The following is a 22,633-nucleotide window of genomic DNA, read 5'->3' on the forward strand; positions in this document are numbered from 1 at the left end:
CTTCAGAAATGCCACTGAATGGTGTACATTTACAAGTCTGACTTTTGCCAGGTCAAAACGGTGCTGCCTATTGGTAACACAAGATAAATAGCTTTTACATCTTCCTTAGGGCTAAGAGACGTATAAAAATCAACTGTCGATTTCATCATTTCTACGCCTCTCCTACTTTCCATCCTATACTGCAGAGAGGATTATTTAATGGCTTTCTTAGTAAGAGAAAGCACTTGTGAGGGTCTGAACTGAAGAGGAATCAATATAAGCTAATGAAGGAATTTCCTGTAGCATTTTCCAGTTTTAAACAATCTTGTATAATCAATTTAGTTAAATTATTTTTCCCTTTTGCCCAAATAATAAACCATAATAACAAAGGTCTTATCAAAAGCACATCCTCCAAGAACTGTAATCCTACCTCCTGATGTATACTTTAGGTAGATGCTGAGGTAGGTAAGCAGAGTAAGCGTTTTGAAAAATGATTTTCCTCTGCTTGCAGGGATGTGCTTTCTGTGTATCCCCAGAGATCAGCTCCATAAGCAGCCATAGCCACAACTCTAGACTTGTATATTTCTACCATTTCTCTATTAGGGCAGCTACCTAATTTGCTTGCAAATATAAAAATCATGTGTGCATTCCTATTCGTTTTAGCTTTAACAGTTGAAATCTGATGTGTCCAAGACCCATTACATGTAAATGAGACCTTCAAATAACTAAAAGAATTTACATAAATAATCAGAGTGTTATGAATAAAAAAAGGTTCCACATTTATTTACTTTAAGGCCACAGGTCATAGTAAAGGTATTGGTTTATTGATCACCATTCCCTTGGAAGTCATAAATATCTCAAAAGCATTCATTAATCTCTGTAAGCCCATCGGGGTCATAGATAGCAGGATGACATCATCAGCATATAACAACATGGGCATGGAGCGGCCTGCCACACTGGATGCATCAGCCTGAAAGGTTTTAAAAAAACTGTCCACTCCGTTAATGAATAATGAATAATGAAAATAATAGGGATCTGGAACCTTGATGAATGCCCCTCCCAACTTCAAAGGGGGGTGTACATTCATCCATTGGGCCAAAACGAACTTTACACAATAGATTTTCAAAAAGATGAGACAAAAAAACCAACAACATTCCATGGGGGCACCAAGATTAGACAATATTGACCAAAGAATAGTATGGTCAACAAGATCAAAGACACTGCATAGATCTACAAACCCAAGATACACAGCCCCTAAATTGGCTGTAGTATGCATCCCAATTAGTATCTCCAAATTCTCGATGGTATCCAGGCCCTTTTTAAAACCATATTGAAGACAGGGTAGAATATTATGCTCTTGTGCCCACTCTTCCACCCTTATCAACAAAATCCTACTTAGCACCTTCACAGAGTGTCCAAAAGGGAAATTGGGTGGTAGTTTCTGGGATTGGATTTTTTCCCTTCTGTGTAAATAGGAACAATTATGGAAGCTCCCCATGAAAATTGAATCTCACCAACAGCTGCAATATTAAACACCCTTTTAAGGATAGGTCCCCTTAAATTAGTGACTGATTTAAATAAGTCTACTGGCACCAGGTCAGGTTCAGGAGCCATACCCCCAGCACTATCATGGAGAGATAGAAGTACCTCATCAATAGAAATATTCAGTGGGAGGCAGTTCCAGTTCCTTGTATCCTCATCCCCGTCTAAGCCATAAGTCCTGTTATTTTGCTCATACATTTCAGAGAAATGGTCCACGCACTCAGTACAGGAAACAAAGGTACAGAGCACCGGGGCCACCTTGTTAGTCAAGAAGGGTGCATTAACTGTCTCCCAAAACAGCTTATCATCCTTCACTTCAGCAGCTAGAGTCAATTTCTCCCAAGCTTCCTCCTGGAGAGCCTTTTTCCTTATCTTCAAAGCCTCACTGTACTTTACACGGAGGGACTTAATTATCACTGAGTCACTTGGAATACTACAGAGGGCTGATTTTAGCTCCGCCTAGTCCTCAGTACATGCCTGATCAAACCATCTCCTTTTTTGATAATCTGAGTGGCTTTCATTTGTTGTGTCAAAAGGGTCTTGGTAGAACAAATACTATGTTTGATAAAACTTAACAACGTATTTGGAACTACCTCATCCTGCAGACAATATCTCAATTACATGGAATTCCCATTCACAATTTTCTGCAAAATGCAGTCAAGGTCAATGTCTGCACACTTTATTCTCACCCACTGGGCCTATTAGGGGAAATATTATTCATTATGGTAAAAGCTTCATGCCTCGGACTCCAGAATAAAAATGGGAGAATAATAGGATAGTGGTCACTTAATATGGAATGGACCATACTAGAAGTACCACACAAATGCGTTAGCAAAAGAAGACACCAGGACATGGTCAATAACAGATAAGGAATTCCTTCCTGTGAAGGTTGGGATCTGCTCCCCTTTAGCATCACATTCACACCTCAGTAACAATAAATCATATTTAAAAATAATTGCGTTCAAAACATCCACATTGTCACTATGACAAAAGTGTACATATTCCACCCATCCTGTTTAGTAAATCCACACACATGTATGGGTGGTGAAAAACAAGACTGAATATTAAAATCACCTGCCCATTATAATATGCAATTAGTGTGGATAGAACGCAGGAACTTTTGCAGGCCAAGGTCAAGTGCATGGGCTATGCCACTGCATATAAAATCAAAGACAATATTTTAGAAATTGATTAACACCAAATCTCCCCCGATAGCTAGACACAACAATTGTGTATAAAGGCCCACGGAGGAAGACTTTTTCACAGTAAGGGTCTGAAGCCTGCCTTTAGTCCTGCCTGTCTGAGATGACATAGCACCAAGAAAATATGATGAGAACCCTTGCACATGTATCGGGTTCACACACCAAGTTTCTTGAATGCAAATAAGATCAAGGCCATTTATGATATTATTCCAATCCTCAGACCCTACCTTATTTGACAGACCTCCCATGTTCCAGGTTGCAAATTTAAGACACTGCTGCTCAACATCCCCCAGATCTGACTCATTTCTATGTGGGCGATATTATAAATATTCTTAGCTGTATTATCAACATCAGTAACATAGACACTAGGCATATTGAGGTCTATCACCATCCCAATGGAGTCTGGGGGGCCCACAGAAAATCCTCTTTCTGTTGTGGCCATTTTATACCCCTCTAAATTATCAGCATCGACCCTCTTATCCTTCCACCCGCATTGGCTTGGTCAGTCATTATGTGACAGAGAACTTAGAACCTGATACCTATTAACCACAGACACAGATGGGCGAATGGAATAATTGTGCTCCAACGGTCTCTGCTCGCTCAGAGTAGCATTGTCTAAAGGGACAGAAGGCTGCAAGTGGTGATAGAAGAAGCCCAAAGGGAAGAAAGCCATAGACTTGCCATTCAAAAAATGTGATGCTGTCCCTGCTAAAATTTTCCCTGCAAATCTAGGGCATTGAAAATTAAAGATAATACAATAGCCTTCAAGGTTTTCCCTTAATGGACCAACCCAACCCAACTCTCTTTGTGAGTAAAATTTGAAATGCTCCATCCGGTGGAAATAGACGATTTGAGCCCAACGAGTGCACAACTTTAAACTCTTGGAAGTCTTGAACTGGCCTGGTTTCAGAGGAGGAACATTAACCAATACAGCTACATATGAGCAGTAAATTGAATGTGATGGACTCACTTAAAGGTGGTAAGTTATTGGTTTCAACATAATCCCTCAAACTAGGCTGGGACGGAGTGCCCGGGTTAGATAATGAGCTTAGGCAAGCAGCAATCGTGATGGTTCGGGTCTATCTTCTGTACTTGCCCTAACCTGGCCCCTCAGGCAGCTGCCCAGGATGGGGCATACCTGTGGGTCACCAGATGCATTACCTGCATCTAAAGAAGCATTGGTATTACCTTGCCCATGAGGTAAGGAAACCCTGCTTGATTGTTATGTACTAAACACGGGACAGACAATTTCTGACAGAAAGCAATTATTTTCCCAATTTCCCCTTCTAGCCTGTCCAACTTTTCTTTGAGGGGCGACAACAAAGCATTTATTGCTGCAAAAAGGTTACTCCAGGTTGGGCCCCCAAAGGTAACTTCTAGGGTAGGGGGGATGATTACCATCTTCTGAGACGGAAAGGAGCAACAGGGCCCAAATTGTAGGTGGTAGCCTTTCTACAATTCCTCTTTCATTTGACTTCACGTGAATGGACTACAGATATAGAGGCAGTGGCTGCAATGTCCAGTGGTTGATAAATATCACAAGGACCTGATGTCTCCTTTTTAATAGAACTATGCCTCCTTACCAACTCCCATTCCTTTTGAAAGCCTTGTCAGTAGTTAGGTCTACCAAACCTGGTGATGGCACTACAGCCTCACCATGTCCGGCCACACCCAATGATAGGCACTGTTCTGTCTGATCAGTTTCTTGGAAATAATACCCACAGCCCGTGCTAAGAAGGAGTCAATGGTGGTACTTTTGCCTCAGATACTGCCTTTTTACTCCCAGTCTTGTGCTTGCCCATGATGTCAAAACATTGCCAGACACAAAGCCGCCCAAGTGAAAAATTCAGAGTGCTGAGATCTCCTCTCCTGTGCCATGAGTCCCTGGCAGGGTAGCCACAACACCATTTGCAAAGTCTAGTATTATTAAGAAAATGGGAGGCTGCAACTCACTTATTTCTTATTTACCCCTAGTACTTATCAGAAGTGGGACATCTTATTTCAACATAAAGAGCCAGGCCTTGGGGCCAGTAGTCAAAAAGTCCAAGAAGTTGGAGGCAAAATAATCCAAGGTCCGAGCCCCAGGACCAAGAGAGCAGGCCTAGTCTAGCCTCATTCGGCTGCGGGCGGGCACAGATGGGCCTGATCTTGGCCCCGGCTTTGGCCGGGCGCGTCCCGTACAGCGGGACCACAGAGTTCCTTCCATGCTTCTCCAGACGTGAGAAATGGCATATGGGCTGCTCGATGGAGTAGTTCTGGCCCATCGGCCTGACAACAAGTGTCCCGCACAGAGGGGCCAAAGAGTTCCTTTGATGCACTTCCGGGCAAGAGAAATGGTAGGAAGTGGCTCTCCTACGGCGCAGGCTGCTGGATGGAGTAGTTCTGGCCCAATAACATGTGTCCCATGCAGCGGGACAAGAGAGTTCCTTTTAAGTGTCTCCGGGACCAAGAAATGGCAGGAAGTGGCCCTCCTCCTGTGCAGACAGCTGGATGGAGTTCTGTCCACCCTCCCAGCCCATTAACAAGTGTTCCACACAACTGGACCAAAGAGCTCCTTTTAGGAGCCTCCGGGCATGAGAAATGGCAGGAAGTAGCCCTCCAGCCACGCAGGCTGCTGGATGGAGAAGTTCTGGCTCCCGGCCCGATAACAAGCATCCCAACCTGTTGAAATAAATCCTTTCGAGAGGAGAAAACCTCCCTTTTCAAATTTTGGTATACCACCCCTATATAGGCCTTGTAGGCCACAAGGCAGGGTGTTTGGTAGCTTGAAAATGGGACATGCTCAAAGATAAACGTTTGAAGTTAACATGTCCATACAGTGACTAACCGACAAAAACTATTTTCACTGTAGGAAGGTTGGTTGACTCATAGGTAAGTCTGGGGAAGCAATAATCACACATTGTTTTCACTACATATAATCAGTATCAATACTGTCTTTTAAACTGGAGACAAGAATGACATAACCAATAATCATTAAAAGAAAAAAACAGTCACAAATATATATTAGGATCAGATATTGTTAGAAAAGTGTATTATTATTATTATTATTATTATTATTATTATTATTATATTGTGTGGTTGTGCAACCTCATTATGTAATAATGTGTGGATTCTGTGTCAGGTCCAGTTAGGTTCATTTATAAAACATTAGCTCTGTCCTGGGTAGCTGTAGCACAGAGCAGTGATGCTTTACCAAAGGAATAAGGGTAAAGCATTAAGAAGTACCAACGCAATAAAAAAAGCTAGTATCAGGGAGTGTTATTAGTGGCCGGGTCTAGATAAACAAGTAGAAGTTGTTGTGAAGGACTGTTTACAATGTGCTGGAAATGACAAATCCAGGGTAGTTCGGACTGCTCCTTTATCCCCAGTTTCTATTCCCGATGAACCATGGGTCAAATTGGGTCTAGATTTGGTGGGGCCTTTTGAAATGTTGCCATACAATGAAAGATTTTTGATTGTTCTTGTTGATTACACTTCCAAATGGGTCACTGCTAGTTGTGTACACTCTGTTACCATCAGAACTGTGATAGATTATTTGACTAATGTGTTTGCCTGTGAAGGAATTCCTAGAGTAACAGTGACCGATAATGGTGTTCAGTTCACTTCCTCAGAAATGAAGAATTTTCTTAAGAAATTGGCAATCTCTCATTATCGTACTGCACTCTTTCAACCTGAACAACACAAATCTACAGGAGAGATTCAATGATATGATGTTAAAAGAAGCAATAAAAAATGGTTAGTCACTCATTGCAATAAATCACTGTAATTGACTGCAATAGCGGTTTAGGGTTATCCAGAACAAGCAAGTTGAAAGCACCTATCTAGGCACGAATGGATGGGTCAACTCCATTAGAGAATCACAAGGGCCAAACAGGTGCAGGGGGACAGTTAACTGCCACTTTTAGAAATCTCCATTCCAGTTCCCAATCATCTGGCAGGACCACCTCAATGGAAGTGGCCAGATTCAAGTGATACGGGATACTGAAGAATGCAGAAGATGCTGGGGATGCTGAACTGGTGCAGTGGATCTCCCTGTAGCTACCCTTCAATCCTTGAGCCTGGGGGAATGACTTCAACCTCAGGGGTTGATCTCCTAGGATATCCGGATGAAGTCCAGTGCAAGACCAGTTGCCACTGGTCTACTTGTATCTGTTTACAGTTAGTTGGAAATGTTCTTACAGAGTGAGCAGGCTGCACTCTGACAGCCTTGCCGGGTTCAGCGATCTCGGGGGCACCTCGTGAAGGTCAGTACTCAGTCTCCAAGGCTGCATCTTGACATCCACCAGCAGCCTGGGTTCTTACCACTGGACTCTCAAGGGTGCAGGCTTTTCAGCTTTTATGGCCCAATGGCTGTAACCAGGAGTCAGCAAACTGAGTCATAGAGTCATTACTGTCTGGCACACATGGACAACTTTTCGAAGAGCTAGACTCAGCAGGCACAGCCGTCTTTTTTCCAGTTCTCTGGTTCAGAAGGTGTAGTCCAGTCTTTGGTGCACCCTCTCTTTGCTGGGTCCAAGGAACACAGGGCAGTCCTTCTTCGATCTTATTTCCAGAACAGTTGGATAAAACAAAATCTTCCATGTTCTCCTTACAAGAACTGGAAGGTCTGCATGAAGCAGCCAATAAACAACTTTTTTTCATTTCCTACAATGTCAGAGATTGATTACTCTGATCTTATAGGGGAATGACTCTCACACATTTTATTCCAATTTTCACTTTAGAGATGTAAATACACATAGTGGCAGTAATATTCTCTTAGAGCTGTTGATATTGTGCAATCCGAGGCTGCATAATACAAGGTTGAGATGATAAACAGGCAAAGATGTGAAAAGTATCCTGTCAGTGAGTGGACTTCACATGGAATGAAATTCAAATTTTACCACTTGGAGCTTTCCCCTCCAAAACCAATGGTGTCAGTAGGTTGGTGAAAGAGAATCCAACTTTGAGTAAACCTCTTTGGATAGTCTTTAACTTCGCCCCACTGGAGGATTCCACCTTCTGAAAAGAAGACTGTGGCCCTCATTACAACCCTGGCGGTCCAAGACCGCCAGGGCTGTTTCGGATGAAGCACCGCCAACAGGCTGGCGGTGCTTCCCATGGCATTACGACCGCGGCGGAAACGCCGCGGTCGCACCGCCGGGGCCGGCGGTTTCCCACACAATTGCCCCGGCGGTGTTAATCTGCCAGGGCAGCGCTGCTTGCAGCGCTGCCCAGGGGATTACGAGTCCCCTACCGACAGCCTTTTCCTGGTGGTTTGAACCGCCAGGAAAAGGCTGGCGGTACGGGGAGTCGCGGGGCCCCCTGACAGGGCCCCGTACAGCTTTTCACTGTCTGCTAAGCACACAGTGAAAAGCGCGATGGGTGCAACTGCACCCGTCGCACGGCCGCAACACCGCTGGGCCAGCGGGCGGAAACTAGGTTTCTCCAAATGGCCGCGGCGGGGGTGCAGCTGCATTGGCGGCCGCCCAGCGGTCCGATCTTGGCGGGCAGCTTCAGCCGCCCGCCAAGGTCGTAATGAGGGCCTATGTCAGATGGTAAAAACTTTAACCAAGATGACCCCCTTGGAGTATCCAACCTCCATTGCATTGAGGTCAGTCTCAAATTGTGTCTAGTTCCCAGTCAACGATGGACAGTGACTTTTGGTTGGTGCTATACTTTTTCTTTGTACTTTTTTTTTTTTTTAAATGATGTCTCCAGGTATCATGATTTGATTTTTAATCTCTTGTGTCATTTTTAATATTACACTTGTATTTATTTTTAGTAATTAGGTGAGTTGTAATTTGACTTTTTAGTTGGTCTGGTATTGCTAAATTCAAATTTTCCTTACGTTAAGCTTGTCTGCCCTGTAACATATCAACCAGGGATTGAGCCCAGATTTACTTTATTGAATATGTGTGTAGGACTTCATAACATTTTGCACTTATTATTTGGGAAGGATTCACATCCTCCACAACTATTGACCCTTTTTGCGCTCTTGAAACTGGCATGGCTACAGTTCTCAAAGAATGATTATGTAACCGCAGTGCTCATCTACATCAAGGTGTGTTTTATTTGGGTCTAATTTCACTCGTCTGCAAGGATAAACATAAAACATAAGTAAGAGGAGCATTGTCAATGAGTTACACTGAATGAGGACAAAGAAAAAAGCATTAGATACTGAAAAAAACAATCATGTTCTCCACGAAAGAAAATTAAGATACATTTAGGAACAGCAGGAAGAATTGTCCTTAGCAGCTTGTACCACTTTTTTCTTCCTTTTTTACTTTCTTTGAGTGTTGTTTCCAATATTGACGACAGTTAAAGAATATTTGTCTCCCGCTTTACTTTTCTACCTTGAATCTGTAAGATAAGTGGTTTCCAAAGGGAAATAGAGAAGATGAATAATTTGACAGTATGTGTGGCTGTGATGTTTTTCTTGTAATTGCATTTTAATCAATAGTAAGTCAAATGGAATTCCAGAAAGTAGTATATAATATAAAATATATGTGTGGTGCCTTCGTAAAAGAAACTCATAATCCAAGTAAGTGCAGAACATAGATGGAGCCACCTCTGATTTGATGAAGTGCCAACACCTGTCATCTGCAGAACACGCCGCGAGTCAGAGGTGGAACCTTACAGGCTAACAGTCCACTAATACATCACAACATTATCTCCTTTTTTTTAAACATATAAACATAAGTTACATTACTGATAAAGTGTATGACAATAAATATAAATCAACATTTACTATTTAAGTGATAATTCAGCTTGTAGAATTAAACACATAACATATTAGCGTGAAAGTCGAGCTAATAAAAGAATCTGTGTATAAAAAAAACAGAACCAATATACATACAAAAGAATAGCAAAATGATAACAAAAAGAAGAAAAATAACTATCACTACAAGATAATTTCCTAACACTACACTTAATATCCTAACACTACTTGTCTTGTCTCAGCTTCAAGGGCACATATCTTCCTCATGTAGATCAGTGTAACCCCGACTCCACATGTACCTTAGATACTATCTTAAGACCTTTAGCTGGACCCTTCAAAGATTCCTCATTATCTACTACTCTTGTAGAACCCCTCTCTTGTACCTTTTTAATTCTAGCCATGTCCCTTCCCGTTTGCGCCTGGGTTACCATCCACTTCAAATGCATACCATTGCGAGTCGCAAATAGGAAGGGAACACCCCTTCCTATTTGCGAGTCGGAAATGCATTTTGCGAGTCGGTTCTGACTCGCAAAATGCATTTCTACATGGCAAAGTGGCTTTAGCGACTCGCAAACGCCGATTTTCGCTGTTTGCGACTCGCTAAACCTTTGCTACATCTGGCCCTTAATCTCCTGCATGTAATTGTTGATGATTAGTGGCTTTTATGATATCATATCCTATTTTCAACCTATTCTGTCCCATCAACAATCTCTCCAATCTGTCAGCATCCGCCCCATCTTTCAGGTACTCAAGTAAAAAACTGTACTCCATTGTCTGAAATGACAGATTCTGGGAACCCTTCCGTCATGAAAATGTCCTTCAAAAACTTCACTACATTACCAGCAGAAGGTGTGGCACAGAAACGTAATTCTGGCCACTTACTATGATAAACGAAAATAAAAAAGCATACTGTATATTATGAGGCAAAAAATTAAACAGGCCTACCATGCCTATGCCCACCTTCATCCACGGTTTGTCAGGAAATACTATAGGTTGTAGAAGAGTAAAACCTTTCTCAGGATGACTATACACTACACACGCTTTTACCGCTGCCTCAATTTCTTTATCCATGGAGGGCCACCAATAATGCTCCCTTAATCTCCATTTTCTTATCGTGGCTCGTAGATGACCAACACTATTGATCAACCCTGAATGAATGCAATAGGGCAGGATACATTTTCCCCCTCAATAGCACTCCATCTTCTATAGACATTTCTTCAGCAATCTTACAGAAAGGTTGTACAACAACTTCTAAGTTTCTTTCTTTTGGCCAACCATTTACCACATACTCTTTCACTTTTGCAATCGCCACATCTATTTCATCAGCTTCCTTCTAAACAGCTTCACTACATGCCTTATTTTCAGCTAAATCCATACTTGTTACAAAAAAATCCTCATTATCTTCCTCTGAATCCATTTTTATCTGGTTCACAAATGGATAGAAAATCTGCTCTTATATTGTCCCTGCCTGATACATACCTTAATACTAAGTCATACTGAAGAAGTGTCATAGTCAACCGAGCTATGCATGGAGTAGCATATTTGACTTTGTCACCACCTAAAATATATACCAATGGTTTGTGATCAATTTGAATCACAAACTTTCTTCCCCACACATAACTCCTAAATGTCTCACATGCCCAAAAGCACGCTAGTAATTCTTTTTCAATCAGTAAATCAGTTCAGTGTCTCGGAGCACGCTTGATGCGTAGCCAATGGTGATCTCTCCCTGTGGTGTATCCTGAGTTAAAACAGCTCCTAAACCATGTTTGTTGGCATCCACCGTGATGGTACATGTTAGCTAGGCATCATTCGCACTCAACGTTTTTGCATTAGTAATTTCTAATTTTACTAACTCAAATGTATCTTGGCAATCTTTGTCCTACACAAAAGCAACCTTATTTTTCAACATGTTGGTCAAATTCCTCATTTTGGTGGCATAATCAGGAAAGAATCTCGCATAAAATGTGCATATTCCAATAAAAGAACGTAACTCATTCTTGATTTTGGGACTGGTGCAATCTTTCACAGCCTTGACCAACCCTGGTCTGGGACTAATACCTTCATTGGTTACTAAATGCCCCAAAAACTCTATGTCCTTCCTCCAAAACTCACACTTCTCTCTTTTTACTACTACTCCATTTTTCTCAAAAGTGGACAGTAGCAATCTGAGCACCGCATCATGGTCTTTCAGGTTTTTACAAAAGATGAGTTCATCATCCTGCAACAGCAAGACACCGTGAGCATCCTTTAATAACTGTATGTAATGGAAAGCAATAGCAGCTGAGGTGAGACCAAACGGCAGCCTACAAAACTGAAAACAACCAAAATGTGAATTAAAAGCTGTATAGTGCCTTAAACTTTCTTCAAGAACCACTTGATGGTTTGCTGATGTCAGATCAATCTTAAAAAAACACTGTGCACCTTTAAGTTCTTCTAAGAGGTCGCTGATTTTTGGCAGAGGAAACAAATCTACCTAAATCTCTTTATTAAGACTCCTTAAATGAATGCACAAGCACATGTCACCATTACGCTTACGAGCTACAACAAGTGGTGAAAGCCAAAGATTTGTGTCAATAGGTGCAATAACCCCTCTCATTTGCAACATTTCTAGCTCTTGTTTAAGATCATCTCTCAAACTGAACGGTACTGATCTGAGTTTGTGCTTGACAGGAGCTGCTTCCTGTTTTACTTTTATGCTGTGTTTGAATCCATCAATGCACCCCAAATCACTTGCAAACGCCTTAGGGAACTCGTTTTGTGATATATCATCCTCAGATCTCAATGGTTCTTTAACCACCATGACCTGTTCACTAGTCCCAGGTTTGAGCACCATCCCAAAAAGACCCTGATGGAACCATTCTAAGATGTTAAGTTCCTTCACTGTCACATAGACATTAACTTGTATTCTACACCCCTTAAATTTCAGGACATCTTCAATATATCCTTTATGCTCAATTTTCCTGCCTTCATATGACACTGGGGCCCTATCATGTGGGAACATATTTCTGTTGCCCCATGTTTTCCTAAACAATTCTGATGTAACCATAGTTATCTGTGCCCCTGAGTAAATGTCATCTTTTACCACCTACCAGAATGTTCATATACGGGTCAACACACTGATTTAGATTGCCCGTGACTACTCCTTCATTGATCACCACGACAATCAAGTCTTGGAAATCCTTAACCAAACACTGGCCCACATAGTCATTCACCTCCATGACACTGTTGACTTTTGGATTTTTGTTAAACCCACTTTGACACACCTTCACAAAGTGACCTGTTTTTCCACACTTGTGACAAACAACTGTCCTTGCTGGACACCCCTTGGAATTCCTCCCATGAGGTACATTACTACATCTAAAACATATATTCGTATGTTTAAAAAATTGTCCATCCATATTTTTGTTATCCTTTAGTGCCTGAGAATAATTAGAGACCTCATTAATATTATCATTCTCTTTAGGCTATTCCGCCAGCTCTTTGAGTGACACTTGTACCAATACAATACTTTTTGCTACTCTAATAACCTCTTCAGGAGAGGGATCTTCAGTTGTCAGTAGCTTCTCCGTAATGTGCCTGTCTAGACAATGCCCAATAAACAGGTCTCTAAGCATGCTCCAAATTGACACTCTGAGCGCAATTTCCTCAGCACGCTTATGTAATCACCGACATTCTCATTATGTAATTGTGCTCTTTTAAAAAAATTGTGACACACAACTACTCAACTTGGTTGTTTGTCAAATCGTATGCTGAACTTCTTTATGGACTCATGATATTCTTCTAGTTCTTCATCCTCCCCAACACAGCATCAGACAACTGTTTGAAAATTTCTCTGTCCTCAAATGCTAAAGAGTTTAACAGTAAGTAATTTTTCCTCTCAGGTCTGAAACGCGCCCCAGGTATGTCTCAGATCCATCCACCCATTGTTTCCATGGTACTGCAGGATTTCTAGGAGATTCCAAAAATAGAGGTGGAGCATTAACAGACTGCTTACTGACTCATAAGAATAAGAGAAGAAAACAAAACCCATAAAAATGTTTCTCCGTTAAGTACATTTCAATAATACATTGTTAAGCGTGTCACTGTTACGAAAGAGACCCAATCACAGGGTGTCAGAGTAGATAAATAGTTCCAGAAAATATCACATGGCTGCACTCATCTGTGTTAAACTAGTGATCCATAGTACAACAATACACTGTACCAAGAGTACACATTTTAGTAATACATAATCTGTGTGTCTGTGTCAGCATAAATAAAATAATTGTGCCATGCCTTAATAGTACGCAAGCTGTGCGTGTCAGTGCCAAAAAATGTATGTATTCATGAACCATGCATTTATGATATGTTATAATGGAATGTAAGCTGTGCACATCACCGTAAGGAACACTGCACGCCTTGAAGATTCCCATGCCATGCGAATCAGCGATGATGAATATATATAAAAGCATGCAAGTGTGACACACTTTCATGGTCAATGAGCTGTGTGCATGAGCGTAAATAAAACCACTGCACACCAAGAAAATAGATGAGCTGTGCGCGCCAGCGTTGATTATTTGTTAAGCCAATAAGACCTCTTGTGCGTCCCACATAACAGCGAAGTCCACACTGGAGTTCATTGCTAGGGAACAGCCAGGAAAGTAGGACGCCTCTTGCGCATCCCACTTATGCAATGACAGCTGACATGTTCTGAAGACCTCGCAAGAGCACCAGCTTCTTTTGTTTTACCGCTGAATACTGCAATACTTAACAGTTCACAAAATAAAACAGTCTCACACTGCTGTAAAAGTTCAACTCCTGTTCTGGTGCCATAAATCACCGCCACATGAAAGGGATGCACCGTAAAATGTGCTGAGTCTTATTGCTACCACCCCAAACAGGAAATCTTTTGCGTGGGTCCTCTATGTGGCTCCAATTTTCGTCCCCAAATCATGTGGTACCTTCATAAAAGACACTTGCAATCCAAGTATGTGCAGAATGCAGGTTTATTCAGTACGTAGATGGAGCCACCTCTGACTTCACCCGGTGCCAACAACTGTCATCTGTAGAACATGCTTCAAGTCTGAGGTGGAACCTTACAGGCTAACATTCCTCTAATTCATCACAACAATATGTTTTTGGAATACAAAGCATAGAATCTCTCTTCACTGTAGTGATTTACTGCTCTCTTCGCATTTCTAAATATGAACTATGAATATGTTATGCACTGTTGTGGAATTTTAAAATTCGCAAGATTGAAGAAAGATGACGAAAAAAACGAAATTATCAGTAATGCCAATTTGGGACAGATTGTTCTGTACTACTCCAAGCCATTGGAATCTTGGCATTCTGTAAAGTATTGAAACAGGTAACCATGTGCTTGTATATCAGTACAGTACTAAACACAGTCATGCAGCCACCACACCTACAACTTCAAAGCTTGAAATCTCTTTTGGTCAGTACTTCTTTGAACTCATAATACCTGCCTTATCCCTTGATTTCGTATCTCAAGCAAATCATTTACCATGTGCTAAGCTCACTAATGGTCAGTCATCGGCCTTGAATATATGTGCCCTCCTACCCACTCCAGAAGCATATCATCACCTAAACCTAGACTTCCAAACAATACAGCCCTGAGCGTTAAGGTAACGTGACAATCGAGAACTCTGCACTTAACATAAAAACTAGTAATTTTACGTAACTTCATATTCCAACAAATTTGCTTCCATTTAATTAAAATCTGTAATACATATAGCAATGAGGAGTAGGGAATGCTTTCTAGTTGGGAAGAGGCAGATAATAATGTTAAGTAATAAACTGTGACTGATCATTGATTACAGGGAATTTCATGATGACTTTTATGTAAATAATCTCGCAATTTTTTATCAATATAAATATTAAGGCCCACTTTCAAAGGTGATAACAGAGTTACTGCATATTTACGAGATTTCATCTAGAGATTCAGGAATTACCTCCAAAATTAGTCTTCCTGTGTGATTTCTAGAGGTAAATCTCATATTCTAGGTCTTTTTCTAGGAATGTACTCTTCCAGATTTGATTTCACCAATTAACACCTGAGCAAATTCTTCGTATTGATAAATATTGCATAACTCAGATTTTCTAATTTGGCAAGAAACTTGTATTTCCACCTAAATTGAAAATTCTGAGTAATCCTGAATATTAAAAAAAGAAATGTTATACTGAGCAACATTAATTAGCTGAATGAATATTGCTATGGGAAACCTATTGTCACATCTTTCATTAACTCCTTCTGTGCCATGGGCGTAATGGTTATCTCCTGTGGCACAGCGCTGCAGTTCCACGGATGTAACCATTATATCTTGGCACTGACCCACAGGGGGAGCACTAGCTCTCCCCCTGTGGGCCACCAACCCACACCCCCATGCAAGATAGCAGTAGAAGTGCTTCCGCTGCCACCCCGACCCTTCCCCTGTGACATCAGATGACATCGATGTGCACTGCAGGCTGAGGTCATCAGAGGTTGGTCAGATGTCTTGAAGCTATGCTTCCAGCGTGTCCCCGGGAGAAACTCATTATTTTCTCCTCAGGAAGGGGGAGGTCAGAGAGGCATCAAAGGAAAGAAAAGGCTTTTCCTTTTCTTCGATGTCTCTCTGAGCATTCCTGCTGCACGATCACATAGCGATCGTGCAGCAGAAATACCCATTAGACCCCAGGGAGTTTTTTTGTGAAATGTGACATAAGGAGAGCGGCCCCCTAGGCAAGGGTCGCTCCCCATGGGGCATTATACTTCAGGCCATTTCTGCCCCCCCTGGAGGGCAGATCGACCTATTTCTTTTAGGCCCACTAGTTAACAGGTTTAAAAAAATATATATTTTACATAACAGGAGTGGTACCTTAAAGCAAAGGTTGCTCCCCATGGGGGAATATTATTTTAGGTCATTTCTGCTCCCCTTTGGGGCAGATCAGACTATTTGTATTAAAGAAACCACTTAGGCACCAGGGTTGGTGTGTGTGTGTTTTGCTTGGGGGGGAGGCCCCCTTGGGCAAGGGTCGCTCCCCGTGGGAGCACATTACTGATGGCCATTTTTGCCTCCCTAAGGGGGCAGGTTGGTCTATTTTTATTGGGTCCAGAAATCATTTAGGCACCAGGGATTGTTTTGTGTGTGTGTGTGTTTTGTTTGGGGGGTGGCTCCTTGGGCAAGGGTCGATCCCCATAGGGGCGCATTACTGTTGGCCATTTATGCACTCCTAGGGGGCAGATCGGCCTATTTTTATTATGCCCATCTGCACCCAAGGGGGGGAAGAAAGCTCTTAGGCACCAGGGATTGTTGTGTGTGTGTTTTGTTTGGGGGGCGTAGCCCCTTCGGCAAGGGTCCTCCCTATAGGGGCACATTACTGTTGGCCATTTCTGCCCCCCTTGGGGGAAGATCAGCTGATTTTTATTAGGCCTATCTGCCCTCAAGGGGGTCAGAAAGGACTTAGGCACCAGGGATTGTTGTGTGTGTGTTTTCTTTGGGGGGCGCCCCTTGGGCAAGGGTCGCTCCTCTTACGGGGCATTCAATTTGGACACTATTGCTTCCCTTGGTGGCAGATCGACCTATTTTTTTAAGGCCCTCTAAACCCCAGGGATTTTTTTTAATAAAAAAAGGTTTGGGGTATGACCATACCCCCACCCCAAATAAATGGGTACAAAGTTGTTCTGCACACCGGGGGCAGCTGGGGTAATTACCCCCACTCTGCCCCCCCAGTGGGGCAGAAAGCCCATTAGATGACAGGGAATTAAAAAACATAGAGGGGTTGGGGCTTCCAACTATGGGCATGGTTATGTCCCCACACCAATTGAAGGGGGTAACAGTCATTTAGCTCCCCCGCAAATTAAAGCATCTCACCCCAATGACAAGCAAGAGGACATATGACTCTTTTAGGTTTTGATTTGACAGATGGGCCAAGAGAGCTCTGTTAACTCCCAATATCATCCCATTTGAAATGGTGAGCAGCTGCACTTCTTTGACTTTGGTACACTGCCATCTAGTGAAACCTAGCAGACCTAGACACATTTGAAAAGTAAACATCTGGTTGAGTGCAGGGTGGTATGTTTCACATGCACCCACACCATTTTCTGACCAACAATGCCCTGTAAACCTCCAACTTTGCTTGAACCAACCACCCAGCATAGTTGCATCTATACTGATAAAAATTCTGCCCCACTTGTCAGCCTAAAAACGTTTGAAAAAAACTGCTTTTTTGACCCGCTTTGGTTCCCCCTCTTTTTCTGCATGTTTTTGGCCCTTCCCTGTCACAGGCACTTGGCCCATCTACACAAGTGAGGTATAATTTTTATCGGAAGACCGAGGGGAATGCTGGGTGGTAGGAAATTAGTGCCGGTGAAGTGATTCCACACAGAAATGTGAGGAAAATGTGATTTTTTTGCTAAATGTTATCTTTGCAAGGGATTCTGGGTAAGAAAACGCTGGGGGATCTACGCAAATCACACCTCCCTGTACTCCCTCGGGTGTCTAGTTTTCAGAAATGTCTGGGTTTGGTAGGTTTTCCTAGATTCCTGCCGAGCCCAGGACTAAAAACGCAGGTGCCCCACTTGCAAAAACAGGGAGTTTTGTAAGAGATCAATTTGATGTGTCCATGTTGTGTTTTGGGCTCTTCCCTGTCGTGGGCACTAGACATACCCACACATTTTTATCAGGAGAATTGGGGGAATGCTGGGTGGAAGGAAATGTGTGGCTCCCCTCAGATTCAAGACCTTTGCCACACCGAAATGTGAGGAAAACGTGTTTTTTAGGACATTTTGAGGTTTGTAAAGGATTCTAGGTAACATAACCCAGTGAGAGCATCCCAAGCCACCCCATCCTGGATTTCTCTAGGTGTCTAATTTTTAAAGATGTATAGGTTTACTAGGTTTCCAAAGGTGCCGGGTGGGCTAGAGGCTAAAATCCACAGCTAGGCACTTTGCAAAAAACATGTCCATTTTCATTGTAAAAATGTGATTTGTCCTTGTTGTGTTTTGGGGCATTTACTATTGCAAGCACTAGGTCTACCCACACAAGTGATGTACCATTTTTATCGGGAGACTTTGGGGAAGACAGAATGGAAGAACACGTGTAATTGACAAGTGTCTTTATCTACATTTTTGCCTTCCAAATGTAAGACAGTGGGCAAGAAAGAAATTCCCTGTAATTCACATGCTAGTATGGAGACCCCCAAATTCAGAGATGTGCAAATAACTACTGCTTCTAAACTCAATGGCCCTCATTCTGACCTTGGCGGTCTTTTCGCAAGACCGCTGAGTTACCGCCGCGGTGAAGACCGCCGACCGCGGCGGTGTGCCGCTGTGCGCATTCTGACCGCTGGGAGCGTTCCGCCGGAAAACCGCCAGCAGCCACACTGGCGGTCGGCGGGAAAGTGGAGACTGGTCAACCTCCACCGCCACGCCAGCAGAACACCGCCCACAGAATTACGACCCACATTTCTGTGTGGCGGTCTTCTGTTGGCGGTCTTCTGTTGGCGGTCACGTCCCTATGGCTCCCGTCGCCTCCCGGAGGACCAACGCACAAGGTAAGTTGATCGTCCGTGAGGGGAGGGGGTGGGGGGGTGTTGTGTGATGTGGGCGTGCATGGGGGTGTGCGTGTGAGTGTGTAGAGGGAGTGTGTGAGTGCGTGTATGCGGGCGGGGGGTGCTGCTGTGTCTATGGGTAATGTGTGCTGTTCGGCAGGTGCGCATGTCGGCATGTATGTGTGCGGGTATGTGTCCCCGTTGTGTATGTGTGTGTAGGGGGTGTGTATATGTGCATGTTGGGGGTGTGTGCATGTCGGGGTACATGTATGTGCATGTCGGGGTGGGGGTGGGGAGGGGGTTCGTACCACCTCTGGGGGGTGGCAGGGGGGTGGAGGGTGTGGGGGGAGGACTCGGGTGGGTAGTGGGGGGTGGGGGAGACCCCTATCAGTGCCAGGGAAGGAATTCCCTGGCCCCGATAGTGCTTACCGCCATGGTTCGCACGGCGGTTCCCGCCCGCAAGAAACCGCGGCGGTAGGCAGGGTCATAATACCCTTGGCGGTCTTGGGACGACCGCCGGGCCGGAGTGCGCAAACTCCAGCCCCGCGGTCATGACCGCCGTGGCGGTCGGAGTGGAGAAGTAGCGGTCGGTCGCGGCGGGGACCGCCGCGGTCAGAATGCCATTTTTAATACCGCCGGTCTGTTCGCGGTCCGACCGCCGTCTCTCCGCCGACCGCCAGGGTCAGAATGAGGGCCAATATCTTATGTCCATTTCGGAAATACATATGTTTCCTTGATCCCTATTTTTCAGTCTTTATATTTTACCAAATGAATTGCTGTATACACGGCGTACAATGAAATCCCATTTCAAGGTGCAGCTTATTTATTGGCTCTGGGTACATTGGGTTCTTGATGAACCTACAAGCCCTATATTTCTCCACAACCAGAAGCATCCAGCAGACGTAATGACATTTTGCTTTCAAAAATCTGCAATAGTTGGAAAAAAGTTACAGAAGAAAACGTAGACAGTTTTTTAAAAACTCCATTTCAATATTTTTGTGTTTCAACTGTTATTTTCTATAAGAAAACCTTGAAGGATCTAGACAAATGACCCTTGCTGAATTCAGAATGTTGTCTACTTTTCAGAAACATTTAGCTGTCTGAGATCCACCATTGGTTTCACACCCATTTCTGTCACTCACTGGAAGGAGGCTGAAAGCACAATAAATAGTAAATGTCCCAGTAAAATGCCAAAACTGTGTTGAGAAATTTGGTTTTCTGATTCAAATCTTCCTGTTCCTGAAAGCTGGGAAGATGGTGATATTAGCACCGCAAGTCCTTTGTTGATACCATTTTCACTTTTCCCATTTTAAAAAAATAAATAAAACAAAATGTAGCTGTATTTGGCTAAATTCTTGGTCTCCTCCAGGGTAGCCCACAAACTCTGGGTGTCTTTAGAATCCCCAGAATATTGGAAAAAAATGACGCACATTTGGTGTGTATAGCTGATGTGGACAAAAGGTTATGAGGGCCTAAGCACAAACTACCCCAAATATCCAAAAAAGGCTTGGCACAGTAGGGGGAAAAGGCCTGGCAGTTAAGGGGTTAAAAACACCATCATTTCAATGTGTGAATAAATTGATCATGTAAACTTACTGCATAATCCATCATCACAGTAATTAGGACATCTTCCGCATGGCTTGCCAGCTTCATATGGTGAAGCCATCCTCTTGTGGTCATTGCCTCTGAAAATGTGGAAATGAAAATGTGAAAAATAGATTATACTTCTATAACAGTGATTGTCCTGAGCATGGAGAAGTGGCACTAGAAAGATTAAAGGCCTTATGTACTATTTACTGTTCGCAAAATTTAATCGCAATTTAAAACCAGTAATTTTGTGTCCATTACAGAACTTAGCAAACCCACTTATGTACTAATAATTCAGATTGCTAAATTCTAATTTGGAGTGGGTTACAATCTGCCCTATGTCATGAATAATTAAGAGGTAGGTCACAAATTACAAAGCACTGTGATTGGTGGACATCACAAGGGTGGTGGCCTGCTAGGGCACAAATTTCTATGGTTTTGTGTGTGTAAATTCAGAACCTAAATATAACGCCTTCTAACCTTTGGGTTTTCTGTGAATTTCCAAAGTTTTTAAATGCTAATTTCCAAATATAATGTCCCTGCAACCTTTGTTTTTTCTGTGAATTTCTATTTTTTTACGTTAAGTAATATTTTATTACTTTACATTAATCCAACCAACCCTGCGCCCATCCTTTGGCTGTGCGCAGCAGAGGTTGGCTGCAGAGCTTGGCAACTGAAAGAGCAATTAAGCAAACACCTCCACTCTGGATTTTTGATAGATTTTGAAGGTGGAACTTCAGACAGAACACAAGTGATTTCCCTTATTCAAGTGCAAGAAGTTTCAGTGATTTGTACTTAACAGAAGTAGAGCTTCAACTAGGACTTTGGCTTTGTTTATATTTGTAAGTGCTTACCATTGAGGTTACATTTCTGTGATATGAGCATCAGCGCCAGAATGCATTCCAACATCTAATCTGCTTGTTTATGTAAGAACAGGCCAAAGTTTAATGCACAATGTCTCCCCACGTGGACTACTTTGCACTGGGTAATTAGGGGCATATTTATACTCTGTTTGCACCAGTTTTGCAACATTTTTTTTACACAAATCCGGTGCATACTCAACTCCATATTTATACTTTGGCGCTAGACCCGTCTAGCTCCAAAATCCATGGAGTTTGAGTAATATTTTAGCGTGGACACCTACCTTGCGCTAATGATATGCAAGGTAGGCGTTCCCGTCCAAAAAATTACTCAAAGGCATTTGCGCCTTATTTATACCCCCACGTCAAAATGCCGCACAGAAAGAGGCGGGACTTAAAAAATGGCACCCAACCGGATTTGCGTCGTTTTTTAACACCTGGGTCAGGGCAGGAGTTAAGGGACCTGTAGGCTCATTTCCATGGTCTCTGACCATGGAAGCAGTCCACAGGTGCCCTTTCCTGCACCCAGGGACACTCCCTGCCACCCTAACCCACCCCTGGAGGACAACCATGGATTGGGGGACCCATCCATAGTGAGTGCAGATAAGTATAATTTTCTTTTTTTTAAGTGGCATGGGGGTCTAACTTGGGCCCTCCTACATGCCACTGTGTCCAATGGCCGTGCCCAGGGGACAGAAGTCCCCTGGGCATGGCCATTGGGCAGGGAGGCATGACTCCTGTCTTTGCTAAGACAGGAGTCATTTCCATTTGGGTTGTGCGTCCAAAAATGGTGCAAGTCAGGTTAGAGCCAATATTTTTGACTCTAACCTGACTTGCACCATTCTTTGACGCAAAACCCCCCTTTTTCTCTACGCCTTCGCTGCCCGGTCAGCGTCATAAATTTTGACGATGACCAGGCCGCAGCACCGGCTACCGTCATTCCTTAAATATGACGTCCGGCTGGCGCATTGGATGGTGGTAGCCGGCGTTAAACTTTTTGACACAAACCTGTGCTGGCGCAGGTTTGCGTCAAAAAAGTATAAATATAGATCTTAGTGCCTACATATGTGTGTATATATATATATATATATGTATATATATATATATATATATATATTGGGATTAACATTGTGTAATATCATATGACCATTCACAAGCCATACTATTGGTCTTCATACTGAGACCACACATTCCCAGAATATATTTATTTTAAGAAGCTATTGTTTCAGCTAGTGCTG

The 22,633-nt window shown here is 42.9% G+C and overlaps 1 protein-coding gene across 3 annotated transcripts in view; it reads right to left on the reverse strand.

The window, feature by feature from the left end:
* Positions 1–22,633, reverse strand: part of LOC138296728 (cysteine-rich venom protein-like) — a 225,900-nt gene that overhangs the window by 17,409 nt on the left and 185,858 nt on the right. For 2 of the 3 annotated variants that reach the window (XM_069236131.1, XM_069236132.1), the window contains exon 7: positions 20,545–20,633. The exons of the other annotated variant lie outside the window; for it this stretch is intronic. In XM_069236131.1, the coding sequence (XP_069092232.1) occupies positions 20,545–20,633 (89 nt within the window). The remainder of the gene's footprint in view (positions 1–20,544; positions 20,634–22,633) is intronic. 3 annotated transcript variants of the gene reach the window in all.

The sequence above is a fragment of the Pleurodeles waltl genome, chromosome 5 (genome assembly GCF_031143425.1).
Source record: "Pleurodeles waltl isolate 20211129_DDA chromosome 5, aPleWal1.hap1.20221129, whole genome shotgun sequence".
Lineage (NCBI taxonomy): Eukaryota > Metazoa > Chordata > Amphibia > Caudata > Salamandridae > Pleurodeles > Pleurodeles waltl.